Source organism: Notothenia rossii (assembly GCF_949606895.1).
Source record: "Notothenia rossii genome assembly, chromosome: 7".
In the NCBI taxonomy this organism is placed as follows: domain Eukaryota; kingdom Metazoa; phylum Chordata; class Actinopteri; order Perciformes; family Nototheniidae; genus Notothenia; species Notothenia rossii.
In genome coordinates this window covers 23,101,730-23,119,140 of record NC_136905.1, presented here as the reverse complement: position 1 = coordinate 23,119,140, position 17,411 = coordinate 23,101,730, and the positions used below count along the sequence as shown (strand labels likewise).

At 38.5% G+C, this 17,411-nt stretch overlaps 2 protein-coding genes across 6 annotated transcripts in view; both read left to right on the top strand.

The window, feature by feature from the left end:
* Positions 1-1,499: 1,499 nt before the first annotated feature.
* On the top strand, positions 1,500-4,164 carry tnfrsf11b (tumor necrosis factor receptor superfamily, member 11b; the record flags this gene model as incomplete). Its single annotated transcript, XM_079694511.1, has 5 exons — positions 1,500-1,550; positions 2,478-2,871; positions 3,028-3,207; positions 3,336-3,417; positions 3,520-4,164. 5 exons carry the CDS (start codon positions 1,500-1,502, stop codon positions 3,764-3,766), a joined length of 954 nt encoding a protein of 317 aa, XP_079550637.1. The 3' UTR covers positions 3,767-4,164.
* A 560-nt stretch (positions 4,165-4,724) lies between these two features.
* Positions 4,725-17,411, top strand: part of LOC307013263 (F-actin-uncapping protein LRRC16A-like) — a 59,580-nt gene continuing 46,893 nt past the window's right edge. For 3 of the 5 annotated variants that reach the window (XM_079640592.1, XM_079640590.1, XM_079640589.1), the window contains exons 1-2: positions 4,727-5,271; positions 8,147-8,244. In XM_079640592.1, the coding sequence (XP_079496718.1) occupies positions 5,232-5,271; positions 8,147-8,244 (138 nt within the window). In that variant the 5' untranslated portion in view covers positions 4,727-5,231. Of the gene's footprint in view, positions 5,272-8,146; positions 8,245-17,411 lie in introns of all 5 variants that reach the window. The other 2 variants (XM_079640591.1, XM_079640593.1) reach the window with 2 other exon arrangements.

Genomic DNA, 17,411 nt, shown 5'->3' with positions numbered 1-17,411 from the left:
GGCTTTTTTCTTCATAAATTAGTAACTGAATTGGTCCTGGGAGTGGCCTTGATCACTGAGTGCCCGACAAATCATTGCAATTTAAGATTGGCTTTCTGCCTGGACAAATGCAGGACCTTCATTTGGACCATAAAGAGCAGATTGACAATACAACCAAAGCTGGCCTGCCCACAAAGTTTCTATATATTTATTTAAACATAATTATACAAATGTACATATGGAAGCTTTAGCGTGCCAAATTATTTCATCAGTGGTAGGTCTATTTTTCTTAGATACACACACACACACACACACACACACACACACACACACACACACACACACACACGTCTCTATGGATAAAGAAAGATAACATTTTAAAGCCAATATGATAGCAGAATACTGATGGAAGTGCTGGAAACCTCACAAATTCCAAAGAAACATATTTTCTGAATAGAGTGTCAGTATGGGGCAATTTCATGGAAGTGTAACGTGCTTTTTCTTCTACTCAATTTGGCCAATAACCTGCTTGCAGTGTAATATTCATTACAAACATGTCATTGTTGTAGCGTGTTCTCATATTCTGTGGAAATAGGGTGAGAACTGAGTCACGGACACACTTTTGACTCATCACACTATTTAAAAGTAATCTACTTTGATTTACTAAATTGCACTGCACATTGCTTACTCAACACGTGTGTAGTGACTCATTCAAAGGGGACATTTTACAAAGAGAGAAGGATAAAGGTTATTGCCACATTATAACCCATTCAACAACCAGCTTGGATCATCAAAAAACACATTTTAGGTTTAACTCAAATATTACCTGATGATGTCACAAGGACATTTTAGAATGACTTCTTTTTGGGTTGCTCTCCCCTCAAGTTGCTTTTCAAGTTTTTAGATATATTATTTTAAGAAATTGTTTTCACGTATGAGCTATATGTTAAAACAATATGACCTTTACAATATATCATATCTATATAAATATAATATCTATACAAATATAGATATATAGCTCAATTACTGCACAAAAAAAATGAAATTTTAAGATACACCATTCCATTTATAAAAGACTTTGGAAATGACTGTAGATTATACATGTGGTACTGTATGTCATAACAGGTTTACTTTTTAATTTGTATTGCTGGTATCCCAATATGTAACTTATTATTGTTTGATTGTAATTTAGATATCCTGTAATTATATTGACTGACTATAGAGACTAAGGCCAGCGAGACATCTGAGTGAGGATTTCCAGTCATTTCTAATTCCTGGTTATGAAGAGTGATATCAGTCTTTTGTCACATACAACGGAACCAGGAACAGCCTGTAATGGATTAAAAGAAAAACTTACATGTTGGCCAATTACCAAAAACCCTAAATGAATACTTCCTAAAGCCACTGCCGTGTCCATAATTCAATTTACATGACGGAAGTAGTTTGACCTTTCCAAAAGTTATAACTCATTGTCTGCAAAACACACGCCCACATAAATGTCCTATAGGAGGACTGTATAAATGGCACTGATCCTCTTCTACAGAAGCAGCGACCTGCACATCATCAACATGGTGAGTATTCTGTAGTGTAAAATGATCAAATCTAGCAAAGACAGAGATTAAGGATTATACTTTGGTGTATGTGGGATGAAAGTAATATAGAAAAAAGTATGATTATTAGATGTAGCAGTCGAGATTGTGACCAATATTTTTTAAGGTTTTATACAAATTCTTAGGTGAACCAACAAAATACTGGATAATCAGAAAGTAATTCAATATCCTATTGGAGTGAATTGATAAATGTGTGTGGCTTTTTATTTGGAAAAGTCTCTTTTGAAATTTGTAAAAATGGAAAATGGACAAAACGTTATCACTCTGATCAGGAGCTTTTAGCACAAGTCCTAATGTATATTTATCTAAAGTGTTTTTTTAACAGTTAGTGACCTAACAAGTCAGTACTCTTAAGGGTTATGAACAGGATTCCTTACGAGAAATAGGAGAATTAAATCCTATATACTCAACTTATTTTATGAAATAAATAATTGTTTGACAAATGCTGCTGCTGTCAAATGTTGTCTGCTGCAGTGCAATAATGAAATAAAGTTAGAAAGATCTGGGTACATTCCAATACAATTTAAATTACATACACTGATTCCTTTCCAATTAAGGAATTCAAAGTGAAATAAGTCAATAAAGTGAGTACAACTAAACACAATTGCAAATATATATCAAGACTATTACTGATGAGGTTGATGAAGCTGTAAGAAATATGTAAAAACAAAAGATCGTGTCACATTATACCATTATTTGAATGTCTCTGGTGTAATGTGTACTGTCTTCAAGAAAAAGGTAAAGATTAATGGCACTAGTTGTACATAATAAAGAGGCTAATTGAAATAAACTGTAGTAAAGACACTGGTGTTGAATTATTAATAAAAAACAGTATTAGAGAAAGCCTGCATATACAGTAACTAACCAAAATCACAATCCTCTCCTCAGCTCCTTTTACCTGCGCTCTTCCTGCTCTCTGGGGTCCTCCAAGGTGTCGCGGTGGTGGAATCCGTTCCCCCCACTTTTAACCACCGAGACCCATCCACCGGAGAAACCCTCATCTGTGACAAGTGCCCACCCGGCACGCACATGACTGCGTACTGCACCCCCAACACGCCCACCGTGTGCGCACCGTGCAGAAGCCGCCACTATACCGAGTTATGGAACTACCTGTCCCGATGTCTTTACTGCAACAACTACTGCATGGAGAACCAGGAGGTGGAGACGGAGTGCACTGCGACCACCAACAGGGTCTGTCGGTGCAAACAGGGCTTCTACATGACCAATGAGTTATGTTGGACACACTCAAAGTGCGGGCGCGGAAACGGTGTTAAAACTCAGGGTATGTAACAGAGAAACGATCATTTCTTATTTTACTTTGTAACGATTGGCTTTCAATATGTTTTTATGCCGAAAGTTAACATACACCCACCCAAACATGATTTCATCGTAAATCTCAACATTGTTTTGAGCCAAAATGCATTCTTGTTATCTGTAGGTACGTCACAAATAGACACTGTTTGTGAAAAGTGTTCCGATGGCTACTTCTCCAAATCATCTTCTGCGCTGGAGTCGTGCGTAAAACACCAGGAATGCGCAAGCGGACAGATTTCACTCCTTCCCGGCTCAAATAACCACGACACATTGTGTGGCTCCTGCGAATATCTTTCAAATGGAGGTATGTACTCAGCACAGCAGTGAAATATAATATTATTTTAAACAATTTAAATTCTTCAAGATTATTTGTCTTTTTGTGTATGCAAACGATAAAGAAATTGGATTTTAAACTCAGACATTCTTTCTCAGGTGAGACACTCAGGACATTCGTCTCAGAATTCTTCAGCAGGCAGAGGATGCGCGTGGCAAAAATGAGGTTATTTATTGCCAGGTGAGCCTAGTCAACCCACACACTGCTCCTCTGTACATTTTCCTTGTTTCACTTCCTTTCCACGATTCCCTATAATTCGAAACCATCATCTCCCTCCAACAGCTACATTCATAAATCAGAAGAGGGGGTGCATCTCAGCGGCACGACTCCACCCAAAGAGAAAGGACCTCTCATGCATCGAATCCTAACTTGGCTGGCTCAGGCTCCAGAGGAGCAGCTGAAAACATTGCCACTGATGCTGAAGGCTTCAAAGCTCTGCCACATGAAAGAAAACCTAGAGATGGTAGTCGATAAGATTAAACAGCAGAGCCCAAACTGTACTTCACCATTTATAGATGTTGAGATGTAGACTGAAAGTATATGGTGCATACAGCACACGTAGCACAAATACCTCTTAATTGTATTTGGCCTTTTGCCTAATTTGAAAACAAGTTTTTTTTCATTAAGATTACTGCACTGAACTAGTGATGTTTATCTGTTTTTTTGTTTATGTTTAAACGTAGGTCAGACTGTTAACTTCAGATTTATAAGGAGGAAAAGGTGAATAAATGTTCAAAATTGAGAGATGTGTAAAATATGGAAACATGTGAAATTCAAGAGTTACATAATAACTTATTTTTGATACGAAATGTAACTTTATCTTAAATTAGTGTTATATTAGACATGTATGATACGTTCTCTAAAAATTATGTGATATCAAACTGTTGTGTAACAGCTAAATAAAGTTTACGGTATGTTGTCGCCTAATCTGAGCCTGGCTGTATTTGAACTGAATGACCACAAGGTGTCAACCTCCTCTCTCTTTTTCTGGTCATTGTCGACTAAAACGTTTGAATATACAATTAAATGTCTGAAACAATATGAGACATGATGAAGCGCGATATATTTCCATTCTATCATATACGCATGTTACCTTTCCGTGTTTCAGGATCAAAATAGACACCGCAATGCCTAAACAAGTACAGTATTATAAATCTGATTTTTCTTTTTGAAATAATAATGACAATAATAGGAGTTAATGTTAATGAAAAGAGATCCCTGCAAAAACACTTTAAATTACCCATAATATCGCTACATGGATTTGGAGTGCATTTTACTCCTAGTCTGATTTAAAAGTGACATTATTATAAATTAGCTTTAAACCTGTATTAATAGCCCATACTATGGCTATATAATCCACTGGGAATAGTACTGGTTATGTACAGCCACCTCCTGTGCTGCAGCATGGGATTAGGTCCCCACGAGACTACGCCAAGGACCGCTAGAGGTCCCTGGTTCGCAGTTTGGGCACCACCATTGCAGCCGTCTCATTAATATCTGGCTGACACCACCACCACCGCCCCCTCGTGCCACGCCACACCGCCCGGGCATCGCATCGGCTCCCTGGTTGTCGCATCACCTCGTGGGGAGGGGCCCCGGTTCCCACTATTGACTGCTCGGCTGTTGTATTACCGACCGCTTTACGTTAGGGCCACGGCCACAGAGGATGTGCGCGGACGCTGCTCTTTTCATCTGTCCGAAGCGCACAATGTGCCTCGTTTCAACATGATTTTAAAGGGACCTTAGCGGACTGACTCTTTCTCCAACATACAACCCGTGAACCCTGTTTAAACCGAGAGGACATGCGCCGGGATAAACGCGACTACATTGTCCGGACACCGCGAGACGAGAGGAGCATGTAACCGGGAGAACTGCACCGGCGGCGGCAGCACCTGACACTTCTGTCTCTCGCTCCTTGTTTCCTCAGAATTGGAGTATTCTCAATGTGTTGACTGAACGCTCTTCGTTGTTTTGGGATTATTATCTTCAGCAAAATGAGCGAGGAAGTGTCGGAGGTCCCCAAAGAGCTTCTGGGTAAGAATTGATCATTTGTAGTAGCCATGTGTCCAGGCTGCAACAATCTCTGATACTGCCTTTCTCATATTCCTGACTCACAGTGTGCATGTGTACTCCTGTACTGTCCTTACTGAACTGATGCAATATAATATATCCCATTCATACAGAACAGCCAGACTTACTGTGGCTGAGACACAATAGCAACGCTATATTTTAACGTTAAGTATCTTGCCAAAATATACGTTGTGATTAAAAAAGCATTTCATAAAGAGTCAAAATCTTACTTTATACACTATTAATCCATTATGTTTGGCTACAGTATAGCTTGAAGCTGTGTAAACATGTAGCTGAGCTGTTGTTGATCGAGGTGGATGTACTGTTGATGCAGTGTGGAGCCTATATTTGGAAGAAAAGCTAAATAGTTTATATGTGAGTGGCCAGCTGGTCTTACCACATAAGTTGCACGTTTATTTCCACAGTAACCTTGGTCCACTCTCACATACTTTAGCCTTAGTGGTCTGTCCTCTTGGCTAAAGTCTGCCAGGTTTCTTATGCTTTATTTGTTCTGATTGTGGACCTTTTAGAATCCTGCTGAGTGTTTGGCTCAAGCTCAGGGTCTCTTTGTTTGGCAAGTAGCTCCGTTTTTGACACCTCAGTGCAATGTTGGACAAGCACAAGCTTTTTCTCTCTCTCACAAGCATACAATGTTCATCTGGCTCCATATATTTCTTAAAGAGAAATAAATAGTGCAGAATGTAGATAAGGCTTGGTGGAAAATGCTATGTCATGTATTCTGTTGGTGATACATGCATTTGATTATTTATATGTTTTGTATCCCTGTACTCTCACCCAACTATCATGTTTTTTTGTCATCCAGTCTGTTTTTTCAGCACCTACAATAGTTATCTTAAAGAAGCTAGAGGACAACATTGTGTCCCTTTGCTTAGGATTTAACATCAATGTTTGAAGGTTATGTAGCTTAATATCATTTTGTCCAGTAAACATTATCGATGGAAACATTCCATATGTCTGATTCATCATTTTATTCACCTTTCCCATAAATAACAATGCTTCAGTTTTATATAATATAGTTAGTCTGCTGACATACTGAATTCCTGTATAGATAGGAAACATTCTTTGTTTTTTCTCACCTTATCCAGGACTAGAAACACAGATTTCCGACATCCACTCAACATAGAGTGAGAAAGTTCAAGACTTTTCCTGATTCTAGCTTCACCAATTTTCCTAACACTGTGCACTTAACAGCCCACTTAGGATTCAGTATGTCATGGTCATGTATCACATACCATGTGGTGTTGTCTGGATGAGTATGTAACCAGCCATTGTTTGAAACATATGCTGGTGCCGGTGATTCAGCAGCATTCAAAATCACTGTTGGCATCCAGTATCTGCAACGCATTTCAGAGTAATGCTGCAGAAAGAAAAACCATAGACTGAGTTACAGAACATTTAGAGGATCTAACCATCAGAAACTGTGTTTGTATGCCGAGACAATATTTTACTGACATGTATTCAAACACTTATGAAAGCAGAAGACAAAGGGAGAAACAAACTTGGCAAATATTTTTGAATGATGTCTGGTAAACCTGTTACCCTTGAGTGATCAGGCAAAGCGATGCCTTCAGGTAACATACCAGTGTTCAGCAGGCTGTTCAGTTGAAGTTCTAGCAGCTAGGGCTGTCATGCTGTGTCAAAACAAGGTTACTGTGTCATCTGTTTGTGGGACAGACCTTTGAGGAAAAGGAAGTTGAATTTAAGAAGGGGACGAAGAATAGCAAAGCACAGCTCATGGACAATTTGGTGAGGTGTATGTTATTGAATCTGCTCACAATTAAGCAGTTTTTAGATGGCATTAAATGAAAGATCCTAAAATAAGTTTATGATTTATTCGCATGAATAATAAATCACTAACAATAGAAATGTTGTTACATTATGAAACATTGTTTCTTCTGTTTTTTATCCTCCTCTGTTGTTTATATCCTGAACATCTCCAAAATGTTTTCCAATTGCAACTCTCAAGAGATGAACACCACAAATCTGATTTGTGATCTCATCACATCAATGAACAATTTTGGGTTAGCTGTGGGTCAATAAATGAGAGACTGATTTTATGGGCTTGTAAATTGTTTGTTTGAGTGTTTTACAAGGTCATAGGTCTCCCATTTCCCCACCTTCCACACGAGTCCCTACTGAAATTCATGCCATTGTGACCACATTTACATGCCTTATCTGTCTTATGCAAACCACCAGACAGCCGGCTAGTAAATGCCCACTCCTGTCACAGTTTTGATAAATGAGCAGAACATGGAATTCATTTTAAAAAATGATATATGAGAGTCTGGAGTTTTGTTTTTTTCTGCCTGGGATTGAAAACTATCCGGTCTCATTAAAGCATTTCATTTCATTAGGTGTCTGCAGTAAGACTGTATTTTAGGAAATGCTTCAGCGGGACATTTTCCATGGAGATTGTTTAGAAAGGTTGGCAGATTTGCGCTTTGCCTTATTATTAGTTTCACTTTGATCAGATGATGGTTTGTGGAAGCCTGTAGGCGAGGAAGCCAGCACAGACGCACACACACAGAATCCCTCTCAGTCTCAGACACATGTTCACAGACTAAACCAGCCCCTGTGTGGCGGAGGAGTGAGAAGTATGGAGAGGTGTCTGACCCAGTTCTGATCAATAAACCAGTTAGAGTTAGGGTTGTAAACATACTTTTTAGGAGCTAACAAAGGCAAATACAATGAATGTTTAGATAAACCTCTTGCCATTTGTTTTCTTTTACTTCTAATTCAATGCACAGGTCAGGTAAGCAAGTATTTCCAAATGTGAGTCTCTCATTATGTTATCTGCTCTCTCGTCTTCCCTGTGTAGAGAGTGTGAGGGATGCAGTGGGGAGGAAGGTGAAGCTGTCACTGAGGAGGAGAGTCAAACTGGAGATCAAAGGAGACAAGACGGAGAACAGAGTATTGGTGAGTCAACTGCTGCTGCTTTCAAGCTTCTTCTTCATTAAGGGGAAATCTGTGTCTGTCTATTTATCCCCATGTTCCTGCTCTTGGAATGTACAGGTTGCATTTAAGAACATCAAAACCTTCCTCTTTTCATCTCTCTCTTTTTTATTGAGCACTTGAAAGGAGATCATTATTTCAGTCACATTAAGCATCACTTCACTGTAATGTCTTTCAGCTATACTTTGATTTTGAGTTTAATTTCATACAATTTAAGTTAGAGAGATAGTGAGAAAAATAATAAACACTCTATAAGCTCTTTTTCCATTTAGTCTGAGGACTGGGCATTGTTTTTATGTTGTTATAGAAGATTTTCAAAAAGCATTGTTGTCTTTTCTTCACATTCTCTTTAAGTGGAACCAGCATCATCATCAGGGAGCTTTTTTTCCTGTTTCATATTTTTTCATTTATAAGAAGGTTTTGTGAGTGATTGCCAACAAGCCTCCTAGTATTTGGGTTGTGTGATTTCCTCTGTGGCGTTTTCTGTATGTGGGCCAATGTATTGTGCAAATTGTACAAGAAAGTGTTGCCATACGATCTGAATGACTAATTATCTATAGCAGTTTGATTAATTTAGACTCAAATGTAAACTAAGTTGTGCCCCTGTTTGTTTGGCCTATATTTATTTAGTTTTTAATCAAATTGCCACCATTAAAACAATGCTGGACTAGCTATTGCCAGTCATCCCTGTTTAAAAGGAACTAAGGATGCACAGACAACTCTCAATGGAGTTCTTTGATGGGAAAGAAAACTTCTCAGCACGTACTGTACTGATTCTCTCAACATTTCTAAAGAGTTGTGTTTAAAAAAAAAAGAAGAAAATATTTCTGAACAGATATCAGAGATAAGGATATCCCTTTGTAGTGTAAGTCACACTGAATCTAAAAACCTGTTTACTATACAAGAAATCAAGCAATTTGGATTTTAAAATGCACACTTACCTGTCTGTTTTACTTCACATAGTATCTGCCTCATGTCTGTCCATGGGCACCTCCCTTTAAATAGTTTTCAACATCAATGAAAAATTGCTCTAAATCAACATCTAAGGTATACATTGAGGTAATTCATTTATCAGTCACACCTCTGTTTCCCCATCAGCGTCAGTGTCATCTATTGGTCAGGTGGAAATAGAAGCTCAGACCATAAACCACTGGCCAGCGGGCAGCAAATTCACTGAATGATAAATAATTAAGAACCTGGTAGATCATTGAAAATGCATATTGACTCTTTCGGGGCTTGAACCGGATGAAGGGCTGATAGTTAAGACAGAAGAGTTTCTTCGGTAAATCAGTATTCGAGCAAAGTCCATGAAGTTTGATGGTTGAATCACAAAGCTTTCAGTTGCTGTGAGTCAATGCACACAACGTTAAATATGTGTGGCTGTGGGTGGAAATCGCTGAAGCCATTTAGTTATACAGCCCTCAGTGGACTGAGAAGCTTTTAGTTATACAGCTCTGTGTGGAGTAGAAATAGAAATGATGGTGAAGAAACTTTGAATAGCTTTGTGAATAGACCTGCACAGCCAACATGTCTGCTTTAGGATTTGATATTGTGTGTTATCAGCCACACTTGTGTCCACTCCCCGTGCAAGATAACTTAGAAGATGAGCTTAACCTTCACCTCTCTTGTACTCTGCTAAATAGTCTGTGAGCAGGCTAAAGTGGGAAGCAGCAGGAGAAAGTGGGTTTCTATGAAAAGAAGAAAACCACACTTGTCAGTATATGTAAGAATCTAAAGCCATCAGTGTTACAATGTTACATCATCATGAACATGGAGAGAAACACTAATTTGAAGTTCAATTGTTTCTTGTATAATATTATCCACTTATAATATTCAACACAATTAAATGTACTCCATTATAGTGTTACACAATCTTGACTAAGAGGAATATTGCCTTATTTTCTTTACATTTTATTAACGTCAATATGACTATGTGTATGTAAAATGAGACTCCGGGATAACATCCTACAAGTGGAAGTATCATGAGCCTCCTAAAGCGTTTATATAATACTGCAAACTGGAATTTTACATACGACTTCTCCCTAAATACAATTTAAAATCATGAGAAAGATGCCCCCTAGATTAGCTACTCTATTGAGACTCACTTTTGGGATCTTTCAAACATGGCAAAAAGGGCCACAATTAAAAGAACAAGTTAAGTTACCCTTTACCAACTTTGAGAGTTGACCATATTGATTTGTAGTCTTCTTCGTTGTAAGCTAATCCTAAAGTGTTACACAGGAATGGATGTGTTTTGTTGGTTGTTACTGTAAAACAATGTTTTTTACAATTAACATGTGTTATTTGTTCTTTTGTGATCTGCACAACAACTGCATATTACTTATAATTGAATCCAGTCAAGTGCTCGGTTTGCTCGTCTGCGGCTGGCTCTCTTGACGTGGCTATGACAACAATGTCATCATGTGGGAGCTGGAAACAGAGGCTATAGTGGTGTGCGCATACAGTAGACACACACAGACGCACACACATGCACACAAAACAATGCAAAGCAGTGGGAGTCAGTACGGGGAATCGAGGAATTCCAGTGGAGTGGTTCTGGTATTTCATCCAGACGCAGGGCATGAGAATGACTCGGTGAGTTTGTAATAACGCTCTGCTTGAGCGGACTGAACAAATAAACCACTGTTTGTTGTTCTGCGGAAGAAAAAAAAGACTGAAAAAGACCGATGTTACAGGAAGTGTTTCAGAGAGACATCAAACATGGCATGAACTTGAAAATGCCTTTTTTAAACTTTATTTATTCAGGGGGAAGTTTATTACAAGCAGTTCTCTTTATTTCGGGGAAGCCCTGATCACATTCACACAGTAACACATTCACATGCCTTTTCCAGTGTTATATGGTATTTCCCAGTATAAATCAATCCAAATGAGCACATTGTGATTTACAGTCCAGATTTGATGTGTTCATTGACATTTATTGAACTTCCCTTGTCAGCTTACTGCATCCACATACAGTACAGAGTTAGATTTATTTCAGACAATTCAGGGCATCTATCCTCAGTGTAAACACCAACAATGTTGGGAGGAATATGGTTATTTCATCTCTGTACACACAAGGCTGTCCCTTTTTTCCCGCAGAGCTTCGCTCAGACGGGGAGTGGAGCAGTACAGTGCCCGAGGCGTCTCTTAAGCACATTAAAGCCTGAGAGATACAGTCATCTTCCGCCTTTGAAGACGGAGGGATGAAGGTGGTAGAGATAATAACATCAGTCCATCAAACACACCCCGAGGAAGTAGAGAGGGAAATGGGCAAGGAGACGTTCTGTACAGGGCAGTTGAGTTGTGCTACAAACTCATCAGTGGCACGGCAAACATTTTGGAAAAACGATTTTAACATAGTACCACAATTAAAGTGTTTACAGGCATATAGGATTTCTAATAATAAATCTAAATTTCATAAGGCAAGCAGCTTGACTTTTTTTCAGACCCATAGATGTAGTGCTCTCTGATGTCCTGCCATCCGTCATGTAGCAGTGCAGATCATTCACAGATCCTTGGCTCTAATTTAAAAACCACTACATTGTTGGGTTGGAGTGGTGTCAAACTTCCTCATGATCTCCTGGTGTGAATAAAAGAAAATGTATGGGTGTGTGTTTGTCCTAGCCAGAGACTGTCACTAATGGTGACTTGCTTTATTGCCTCTCATTGTTTGCTTTGTATGTGGGAGGGGCACTAACCCAGCACAAACCTGCTACACACCAACACAACGATCTTAATGATCTAGAGTTGCACAGATTTTAATCTAGTTTGCGCTTGGCTTGAAAAAGGTAGAGCCAATATTTGACTCGAGGATGTCAGAGTTTACACATTTTGTCTGCATATCACATTCCCTATAACAATTGTTTACTTGTACCATTGGTGATAGAGAACTTGACTGTGCATCACATTATAACACTACATAATATTTTAAACAAAGATGTCTTGTGTCACAAACAATGATGGACTTAGCCATTTTCAACTTCAAAGCTAAAACATGGTCCGATAATAAGTAATTTATTTACAAAGAAACAGCTTGTAGCTAACTAACTGGGGAAATATTGTGTCACAGTCTCATATTAGCTCTCTAAATGTTTCTTTCTTTGTCCTCAAGAAGTTAAGCTTCACCTTCTAACCCCATTGAGTTTATCTTTTGCACGCACTATACTTATTTTCACTTATTTTCCTCGGTTTGTTTGGATTTTGACCTTGAATGTCTTCACCACACATTTTTCAACATCACATCACACAATTTGTAAAATGAAATCGGGCATTTACAAAATTGTCTGCAGTAGGGCTTTTTTTTAAACTGTAAATGTACTGACCTGTCTCTATTTTTCCCTGTCACATTCCTCAAAGTTTCATCTTGTGCTAAGATGACTCTGCTTATAGTAAAACAACAGACAGTTTGACCATTATAAAGTGAAACAAAGTGTTTCGAGCAAATGAAAGAAAGCCTTACTAATTGTATTACATTGCAAGTTCATTGCAGCCTTTTATGTTTGTGAGCAACACTAATGTGTATTGCTAATTCTGGTCTCCTCAGTGAGACTAAATGTATTGTTATTCCTCCAAGGTGGAAAATGTTTAAGAACCCGTGCTTATATCTGAGAACAGACCAAAGCCTACAATTTTCTTTCCCGCCACCATTCCCTGCTTTTCATTAACCCCGAGGTCTGTCATTAGGGCCAGTGAGAAAATGGAAGCGACCCAGTTCTGTGCTCCCTGAGGATCACCTGTAATGTCCTCTCATGGGAGCCTGCACTGGTATCTTTTGTTGGCGGTGATAAAAGCTCTTCCTGAGCAAGTATTCTCCACATTTTATATTCCCTTTGATAACAGACTTTGTTATTTAGTCTTTGCTGTAGGCTGTTGAAGTTCTTTCATAGAGTGGCTACTTTATTTACAGAAAAGTTTAAAAAAAATAGCTGTGAAAGCTCTGAAACACTGACTCATTTATTGTGAAGCCTGGTTGGTTGGTCTCTACATATTTTCCATGGATCACAGAATGATGATCTAAGAGTGAAGTGCTGGGAAGCAATTTTTAAAGATGGAGATTATTTAGTATTTCTATTGATATGATAGTTAGTGTGATATTCCTCCATAATGGTAATATTACGTAGTATTAAAAGGAACAGCAATCCTTAGACTTACAGTAAGTATACAGGGGGTTGAGTGCTGTCAATTGCTATACCATGTGACTCTTGTGTTTGCAACAGTAAGTCTCTCACAGATACAATCTTTAAGCATGGATCTGATATGTTGTTTATCCATCCTGCTGCAGGATATTCACTTGTTTTTAAAGACGAATTGAACGCATTGTCAGTATTTCACCCCTTTTAATGAAGAGTTGAACACATTAATTGTCTTCATTTTGTCAGGAGCAAACATCATTGTGTTTCTCTGTTGTGGGGCTTTTAAGTGTCTGGCGACATGGTAAATCTCTCTCCCTAATTTTTCCCCAATTGTGGGTGTTTGTATTTTGGGATTTGTGGTCAGAGCAGAGTCTGACATCATCCGCATTTTTAGTTTTGCTCTAATTTTTGAGGTTGTGAAACATTGTATCTGTCTGACCCTTTGGATGAGTGAACACAGAAATGCTGTTCTTTGTCCTTTAATCAAGCTTCAGCCAGAGTTTGAACTTTTATAATTGTTTGTAGCATAAAAGCTCTGTCTATTAATTAGTTAATTTGCTTTGAGGTTCTCTGTTTTCTAACATGCAATGCTGTGGTGATTATTAACATAATAGGGGCAACATTCAGAACCGACCAAGCAGAATGAACGTGTCAAACAGGTCACCATTTCCCCGCTGTGCGAATAAGTATGCTCCTCTATAGTGTGGTCTTTAATGATTTGTGTTATTATGAAAAATGGACTAGACTTTTGAAACCACCAGAAGACAAAAATAGTTCATCATACTCAAAAAAAGGATGTATAGTGACACAATTATTATCTGTTTTTTTCTTAACATCTAAATAATTTAAGAAAGTGTACACAGTGAGGGGACAGTCAAATATATTAAATAAGTAATAATATAAAGTACATACTATCAACAAATTATAGCATTTGAGAAGCTTCATTTAATGTTTAAATTAAAAACAATTAATGAAGGATACAAATAGCTGTAAAACTAATCATCTAATTAATTTAAAATCCAACAAAAAATTACTTCTGAAGACTAAATCCTTAATACTAGTCATTTATTTGCAGTGCTTTTAGATGTCATTTTTTGATCACTCTTTTCCTTTTAACTGCAATAACATCTTTGCACAATTTATTTAGAGCTTCCAGCCCCCCAACCCTCAGTGTGGGAGGGGAAACATACACACGCCAACAGAGAGAGATCACAGTTGGCCTGGTGAGGATTGTATCCACCTCCATGTTTGCAGGCGACAGTGTCAAGTATAGTTAAATCCAGCTGTGAGATATCAAGGGTGACTTGTCTCCTGCCTTAGACAAACCAAAGATGTGATATATTTAAACATTTAGTACCCTCAGTATGAAATTACCTCATTAGGTTCACATCTTTACTTCTGCTTAAACAAAGCAACGTGCTCTATTTTCATGCATTTAAACAGGATTGAAGAACCTAAAAACACTTAAGAGCAATGCCTCTCATCTTGAGTCTGATTTGCTGTGTCATACTGTAACATATCCATCCAGGGCTGCCTTACTATGTAGGCTGAATGCAGATGCTAGTTTACGTTAGTCAGGGAGTCTAATTTTAGCATGCTCAGCATATTCACTATCACAGTTATTTCAGCCTCTTTCTGAGTTCTTTGGTTTCTGAAAAGGGCTCAGCTGAATGAGTCGGTTAATTAGGAGGGATTTTGTGTGGAGTGTGTTGCCAGTGTGTTTTTGTGTGTTGTCTTGTGCAGTGGACAAAGACTGTACTTCCTAGGACTGCCTTTCAGCTCTTAACTGCAAAGCATCAGACCATGTAGCAGCATAACCTCCCTGCAGTTATAGAGAAGGAAACCAAATGGGGGCTAAGGTTGAACATCTCTTTTATTCTGTGTTGTTATGCTATCCACTGACCTGAATGGCAGTTCTTTTTATAGTAAGGCTTAGCATGTTTCCAGTCCACAATGTGCTACAAAAGCCTCCCTGGAGAGATATTAACCAGCCACATAGCCTGGCTCCATGCTAGCCCCGCCCACATTCATTCATCTTCATTATCTCAAAGGTCAGGGTCATTGTCACTCAGACAGTCTCAGTAATATAATTGACCCAGCCTCAGGCCTTTGGCTCGATAGGTTTAATTGTTATAATCTTATACTGACTTATATGTCTGTAAAAATGCAGGATCAAATATGGCACATGGGTTTTGGTGACTTCATAGAGCTCTTTTTGACCACTTCTTGTTTTCATGACAACGAATAATGTGTAAGCTTGAGTTTTGTTCTAAATCTGTACATTTTTGCACCATGTGAACATGCTGAAGTGGTATGGCTGGTCCCGTGTCTCGTGTTTGGTCAGACTGAAGGAAAAGTGGCAGTTGGGTGTTTATTGTGTAATGGCCTCTTTGGTACAGTGTCAGTCTGCTCTTGTTGGATGTAATTAAATGGGGTTTGTAGGTCGCAGACAACAGCCAGCATTGATCGGATTACAATTACATTTGTGAACTTTGTCATAGTAAATGGCCACAAAAACAATCAGGCCTAATAAATGTGATGTTTTCTGTCCAAACAATGACCCCTGAGTGATACAAAAATAAATAAGACTACATGCATAGTTAATCTTTTCCAGAGAGGCTTTAATTTTGAGAATTAAACCAGATCAATACAGATCAATGCAGATCAGAGTAGAAAGGAAGTATGTGTATGATGTCGGACAGTTTGGCTCTGCCTTCAAGGGCCGAGTTAGGCATAGTCATAGGCATTTGCCAGCACTCATGCAGCTATTTTTTATCAGAACAACTGCACTGACCTCTCTACTACCTCTCTCTTATGCCTTTGCCGCATGGTTAGTTTTAATGGTGTCCTTGTGGTTGATGTTGCGATTTTTATTGTTGCCTTCTGAAACTGCTATAACATTATACCCTTTCTTTCATTGTTCTATTTGATGGTTTTTCTTCTTATTGTTATGGTTTAATTTTTGTCATACATACAGTATTCAGAGTTATTAGTGGGTTCAAATCCTATAGTATATATAACAGACCTTTGTAAGGAAAATACACCTTTACAGGTCAGTGTGTTCTCTACTTTGTGCGCAATCATGTGTGTCAGTGTGTGTGTCCTCATCATGGGTGTGGATTTTGACAGATCAGCAATATGTTAAACTGGGTATTGATTTTTCTGACCCTGAGTCAATGAAATATAACACATTTCCTCAACCCTGTTTTGTAAAAACGCAAAAGCAGTGTGTTCTCCTCTTATTGTTTTAATCATAACCTCAGAGGTTATTAAAGCATGTATTTATTCATGTTATAATCTTAATTCAAGTAGCTTGTTGTCATATATATGTCACCTCTGTGCTTGATTTGGGATACATCTTGTTTTTCCTGTCAAGCATAATGCATCCAATAAAAGGTTTCTCTGTTTTCCTTTTTAACCCAGTGTTACGTTTAAATCCTCTTCATGTGTATTTGATCATTTTTACTTAATTGTATAAATCTAATCAAGAGAGGACCTTGTATTGCTTTTGAGGAATTACCATTCAAGATCTAAACCACGCTAATTGTGTTTTTATCATCGAATCAGTGTTCAGCACTGCGTGTGTTTGTGTGTGCGTTATTAGTGCCGGCTGATGTTATCTACCCACTCCAAAGGGAAACAACGGGTAATGCTAACACCAGCCGTGAACGAACCCTCCCCCCCACTCCCTCTTCCTCCCCTGCTCTGCCTTTGTCTCTGTCATGCCTTTCTTCCTTCTTTCTCTCTGTCATACCTGTGTACGTCTCCCTCCCTGACAAAGCACTGTACTCCACATTGAGGAGGGCTTCCACTTGTATTTTTCTATGTGACTTGTAAAAATAATAACCTCTGCTCCTTTCTGTTTATGGCTTTTCATCCCTGTGGTCTGCAGCAATATCCCTTTTACCCAGAAACCTTGGCTCTCCATCGTATACACACACACACACACACACACACACACACACACACACACACACACACACACACACACACACACAC